We start from the raw sequence: 6,310 nt of genomic DNA on the forward strand, positions 1-6,310 counted from the left end.
ATTATCATCATCACCAGGAGACCAAGATAACAATGAAAGATTACTGAACATCTGTTTTGTTGATTTGTTTGTGGCATTTTCTTTCAGCTGTCTTGTGTAACAGTTTCCAAAATGCTGATAGATTTTCACTACGTCCAGCCAACACCTATGATACTCTCAGAGGTTGGGGAAACAGTAAGTCAATTTTAGTCAAATTTACTTGAGCATACAGTCAGTTATATTCAGGTGTGTTGCATCAGGGACACATGGAAAAGTTTCAGGACACCGGCCCTCAAGGACTGGAGTTTGACACCCCTGTCCTACATAGTCTCCCGTCAGAGTTGTGGCTCTGTAAGAGTGATAGATTTATGGACTATAGAAACATATGGTATTGTTACTGTGCTTTACATTAAGTTGTTTACAATAAAAGCAAGGAAACACTTATTTTTGCATGACTTTTAATTTTCACATTGAATTAATGAAGAGAATAAAGGCACCATATCAGTTGTTCTTTGTTTTTGTTTTTAATGATGGATAAAATCTGAATGAAATTTTTATGAACCATTTTTGTAACTTAATTCTCAAAATATGCTTTAATCTCAGTGTTCGACATTCACACATAAGAATAACGTTTCATCCAGGCGATTAAAATTTGTCACAGGAGAAAACATTTGTAGGTCAGTTTGTGTTTTTTTACGTGTTAATCTTCATAAACCACAGTCACGTTACACACAGTTGAGAGCACCCAAGCCGCTGCTCCACCAACACCGCCAAATAATGCAGTGGCAGCCCATGACATACCTGCTGCACCTACAGTGAAATCATGTTAGACACTATTAGCTCTATTAGCTTATTCAACATGAGCAAAGCTTTTAGAGAGAGAGAGAGAGATAATATATAGTAAATTATTCAGTTTACCCCAGGACTGCAAGGTTGCTACGAGACCTCCTGCTACAACTCCACCTCCACTAGCGATTGCTAAATATGACATCAGTTTGGCAGCGATGGAGCCTGCTGCTATTCCAGCTGAAGTGAACCCCAGTGAAGCCAGAATGGCAGGAGTCAGAATCACAGTTCCACCAGCTCCTAAAAAAACCCCAAAAAACATATATTAAAGATTTTCATTTCAAAATTATGCTGTGGTTAATGTCATGGCGTACCTGCAGACACAAGGACCGTCTTGCCTGTTAACGAAATACAAAAAGATGTCAAATAAATTATTTACAATAATAATAATAATTCATAGCCACTGTATAATGGGATAACACTGTTATAAAAAAAAATAGACTCACATATTTCTTCCCATTCCATGTCTGTGCTTTCAAAGATAACATTCAAATGACACCAAGAGCTCAACTGAACAAACCTGATGTATGTTATTTACTTTATTTCCAAGAACTACCTCTCCCATTTACCAAATATGAACAGAGGAGGAGGAGCACAGGGATGTACCTTAAAAAAATAACACAGGCATGTACAGGGAGTGCAGAATTATTAGGCAAGTTGTATTTCTGAGGAATAATTTTATTATTGAACAACAACCATGTTCTCAATGAACCCAAAAAACTCATTAATATCAAAGCTGAATGTTTTTGGAAGTAGTTTGTAGTTTGTTTTTAGTTTTAGCTATTTTAGGGGGATATGTGTGTGCAGGTGACTATTACTGTGCATAATTATTAGGCAACTTAACAAAAAACAAATATATACCCATTTCAATTATTTATTTTTACCAGTGAAACCAATATAACATCTCCACATTCACAAATATACATTTCTGACATTCAAAAACAAAACAAAAACAAATCAGCGACCAATATAGCCACCTTTCTTTGCAAGGACACTCAAAAGCCTGCCATCCATGGATTCTGTCAGTGTTTTGATCTGGGGCCTGTTCTTCGTACCTCGCTAAGTGAGTTAGCTGGATGAGATTGTTGACGATTTCGCGTGATCCTGGATCGTTCGGTTCCCCGAAGCCCATCCGGGACTTGCTGTCATAGCAACAGAGCCGTAAGCGTAAACCTGCTGGGGAGCAGGTTTACTTTATGTAAACAGGATTAGATCGCGGCCACGCAGGTATGTCCGCGTCATTCATACGAAAGCAACAGCGATATTCCACCACTGTTTCACCATAAATAAATATTATCAATGTAACTAAAGATAATGCAGCACTTGATCCTTTTATTGATTTCACACAGATACATACAGGTCATTCCCTAAAAAAGGGAAATGTACTATTAACATTCTATTATATGTATGTGATTATTACAGATGTAATTCATATTTCAGAGTAGTAATTGTAAATTACTTCGTGTAATCAAGATGAGAGACCACGGCTATAAAAGCGAAGATGGATTTGGGAAGTCTGTCGCAGTCATGTCCTGTCCGTTTACGCGAGCAACCCATTGCGGAAGGTGCAAGATTGATAAGGAGAGTCCTCAGAATTCAGCGTATATTGCGGGACAGACAGGATCCTTTAGCTCAGCGCGACAGTGTGCTCATAGAGAGATATCGATTTTCCCGTGAGGGTATTATTTACTTAACCAACTTGTTGACGAGGGGGTGCAGGACCACCACCTGTCTTTTTTTTTGCTCTGCCCTTTTCTTGGTTGCTGTTATGAACAAACAAACAGATTATTTCAGGGTCTCTTTCCAAGAGACTAAAAGCAATATAAGTGATAAATATTACCATTCTGTGGAATATTCTTATATTTCACTTTTACTTGTTCCCATGTTCTAGTGGGTCCTGTTGTGGCTCTAATGTGAAAGGGGATATAATATAACATATTATAATATAATATAATGTAATATAATATTGGATAATATGGTGTGATATGATAAATCTACCCTACCGCCTACTGGTGTTGGCCAGAGGGGCCGATGGCGCCATATGGCAGCCTGGCTTCTGTCAGTCTGCCCCAGGGCAGCTGTGGCTACAACCGTAGCTGCCTCCACCAGTGTGTGAATGTGAGAGTGAATGAATAGTGGCATTGTAAAGCGCTTTGGGTGCCTTGAAAAGCGCTATATAAATCCACTCCATTATTATTGTTATTATTGAATTACTTACGAGTTTGATTTGTCAGCAACTTTCTGCCAGCCCTCTCTCCTTGCTTTTGCAGCCTTTGCAGTGTTCCCTTGCGTTTTAATTAAACTCTGAAACTCCTGAAATCCCTCACTCAAGAGTTCTTGCTCTGCTGCCGAAAAATACCGAGCGCGCTCCTTCGACATTTTCGCCGACCAATCAAAGGGTTGCCGATCAATGTTTCTACTATCGATGCGTAGCCCCTGTTGGGCCACCCAGTGATCTCACATTACTTCATCCAGCTATACTAATCGTCAACAACAGGTGTGCTCGGGGAACCGGAATAGCGAGCTCAGAGTTAGCGCGATGATTTGGTCTTGGATGTTTCATTTGATCTTGGATGTAGTAAGCGACGTACGAAGCACAGGGCCCTGTTCACCATCAACATTGCGTGCAGCAGCAACCACAGCCTCCCAGACACTGTTCAGAGAGGTGTACTGTTTTCCCTCCTTGTAAATCTCACATTTGATGATGGACCACAGGTTCTCAATGGGGTTCAGATCAGGTGAACAAGGAGGCCATGTCATTAGTTTTTCTTCTTTTATACCCTTTCTTGCCAGCCACGCTGTGGAGTACTTGGACGCGTGTGATGGAGCATTGTCCTGCATGAAAATCATGTTTTTCTTGAAGGATGCAGACTTCTTCCTGTACCACTGCTTGAAGAAGGTGTCTTCCAGAAACTGGCAGTAGGACTGGGAGTTGAGCTTGACTCCATCCTCAACCCGGAAAGGCCCCACAAGCTCATCTTTGATGATACCAGCCCAAACCAGTACTCCACCTCCACCTTGCTGGCGTCTGAGTCGGACTGGAGCTCTCTGCCCTTTACCAATCCAGCCACGGGCCCATCCATCTGGCCCATCAAGACTCACTCTCATTTCATCAGTCCATAAAACCTTAGAAAAATCAGTCTTGAGATATTTCTTGGCCCAGTCTTGACGTTTCAACTTGTGTGTCTTGTTCAGTGGTGGTCGTCTTTCAGCCTTTCTTACCTTGGCCATGTCTCTGAGTATTGCACACCTTGTGCTTTTGGGCACTCCAGTGATGTTGCAGCTCTGAAATATGGCCAAACTGGTGGCAAGTGGCATCTTGGCAGCTGCACGCTTGACTTTTCTCAGTTCATGGGCAGTTATTTGGCGCCTTGGTTTTTCCACACGCTTCTTGCGACCCTGTTGACTATTTTGAATGAAACGCTTGATTGTTCGATGATCACGCTTCAGAAGCTTTGCAGTTTTGAGACTGCTGCATCCCTCTGCAAGATATCTCACTATTTTTGACTTTTCTGTGCCTGTCAAGTCCTTCTTTTGACCCATTTTGCCAAAGGAAAGGACGTTGCCTAATAATTATGCACACCTGATATAGGGTGTTGATGTCATTAGACCACACCCCTTCTCATTACAGAGATGCACATCACCTAATATGCTTAATTGGTAGTAGGCTTTCGAGCCTATACAGCTTGGAGTAAGACAACATGCATGAAGAGGATGATGTGGACAAAATACTCATTTGTCTAATGATTCTGCACTCCCTGTACAGTTCTTGGTTGGCCCAAAGTTTTATATGAGAATTTGTGTTTATCTGATTGGTTAAAACTGATGGGGAGAAATTATAGTTTGCACTAAACTATCCCTTTGTTGGTGCCCCAAACTAGTCCCAGCCACTAAGCACTAAAGGTTTTTTTCCCCTATTTTCTAACCTTTACCAAATGACTTGCTGTATTAGTGACCATGAGAGCAACCCTGGTTGAGTTACAGGATGCAGTTTTTGTCTCGTGGTCCCGATGACTCACACATCTTTTAAGGTTCCACCACAGTCAAGTTAAGGTCTGGACTTTGCACGTGTTTTTATTTGTCACATTAAATTTGTGAAGACAACAGAAGCATCATATCAGTCTTTGGATTAGATAAAACATCTTCATCCTCTACAATGATATTTTATTTCAAAATGATGGGTAAAAGTGAGCAACAAAGGTTATCAGACATTTTTGTAACTTCATTCTCAAATCATGCGACATTTCCATATATTTATATAGTATATATTTTCATACAGTGCATTGACATTTGTCACAGGAGGAAACATTTGTAGGCCAGTGTATGTTTGTTCAACCTGTAAATCTTCATATTTCACAGTCACGTTACACATAGTTGAGATCACCCAACCCACTGCTCTTAATAATAATAATAATAATAATAATAATAATAATAATAATAATAATGGATTGCATTTATATAGCGCTTTTCGGGGCCCTCAAAGCGCTTTACAATTCCACTATTCATTCAATCTCACATTCACACACTGGTGGAGGCAGCCACAGTTGTAGCCACAGCTGTGCTGGGGCAGACTGACAGAATGCAAGAAGGAATTTCCTCTTAAGCAAATAGAACATACAACAAAAGAAAAAACAGGTCACTCAAACTAACCTGCCTTGACAAATTAAAAGTACAGAACCTGTTTTGAAGTAAGAAAGAAGATGCCCTCAAGGCAAATTCTCACGAGGGCCTAAGAGTACATCTTTCACCATCTTACAATACTGTGATTGCAGCCATTCCTCAACTCTCTGTCAATGGTATTCATGGCCAATGATCAGTGGGATTTGATCAATGGTTGCTGATCAATGGTCATGAGAATTTGCATAATCATGATGAAGGAACTGACCTCCCAGCCCATTGTCCCTTCAGTGGTGCTAGTTTCAGTCATCATGCAAATGTAATGTATGTAAATGAACAGAATCGACTTTTGGGGATTTACTTACCTAGATGATTGAGCATGCATCAAGAGGTTTTAAACCACTTTGGCAAGGACTGCCTAAAGCTTGTACGTCAGTATGAGCAAACAGCACGCAAGATGGCGGATTACAGGAACCACCTGAGCAGAAGCGTTCAGTGGTCACAGAAGCGTTGGAGGTAGTTTGTAAGAGATTACAGGATGACCCCAACCTCAGCAACAGGACCACTCTCAGCATCGACCAAGTGTGTTTGCTTTTCGAACTGTCATGGTCTCCGTGCCTGCCCGGCCGGCCCCACAAGGCTACATGTGTTGTTTGGTTTTCTCTCTCTCTCTTTCTCTGCCTGGGCGGAGCTCACTGTGGGCTCCCGCCCTTGGCCCACACACCTGTCAACAATCAGCGGTCATCACCCAGGAGCACTATTTGAGGCTGGAACACAGATCCTCTCGTCGCTGGATGATTGTACTACAGACGTTAGTGTTTCTCCCAGCTCTTGTGAACCTGTGATTCGTGATTTGTGTGTGACTTCC

At 41.3% G+C, this 6,310-nt stretch overlaps 1 protein-coding gene across 2 annotated transcripts; it reads right to left on the minus strand.

Moving 5' to 3' along the window:
- Nucleotides 1-420: 420 nt before the first annotated feature.
- LOC101472140 (interferon alpha-inducible protein 27, mitochondrial-like) lies at nucleotides 421-6,039 on the minus strand. Of its 2 annotated transcripts, none has more exons than XM_076877604.1 (4): nucleotides 5,808-6,039; nucleotides 1,140-1,163; nucleotides 898-1,065; nucleotides 421-789 (listed from the first exon to the last, which is right to left on the minus strand). In XM_076877604.1, the coding sequence occupies exons 1-4, from the start codon at nucleotides 5,821-5,823 to the stop codon at nucleotides 680-682; spliced, it is 318 nt and encodes a 105-aa protein (XP_076733719.1). In that variant the 5' UTR covers nucleotides 5,824-6,039; the 3' UTR covers nucleotides 421-679. The 2 variants fall into 2 exon arrangements, with proteins under 2 accessions (XP_076733719.1, XP_004576498.1); XM_004576441.2 differs by lacking the exon at nucleotides 5,808-6,039 and adding an exon at nucleotides 1,272-1,353.
- Nucleotides 6,040-6,310: the final 271 nt, after the last annotated feature.

The sequence above is a fragment of the Maylandia zebra genome, linkage group LG19, assembly GCF_041146795.1.
Source record: "Maylandia zebra isolate NMK-2024a linkage group LG19, Mzebra_GT3a, whole genome shotgun sequence".
Classification (NCBI taxonomy): Eukaryota; Metazoa; Chordata; class Actinopteri; order Cichliformes; family Cichlidae; genus Maylandia; species Maylandia zebra.

Excerpts from the sequence above, each read along its gene's own strand:
- LOC101472140 (XM_004576441.2), bottom strand. Across the intron at positions 1,066-1,139 it reads GACGGTCCTTGTGTCTGCAG|GAGCTGGTGGAACTGTGATT; the intron begins GTACGCCATGAC and ends GGGTTTTTTTAG. Across the intron at positions 790-897 it reads AGCAACCTTGCAGTCCTGGG|GTGCAGCAGGTATGTCATGG; the intron begins GTAAACTGAATA and ends ATTTCACTGTAG.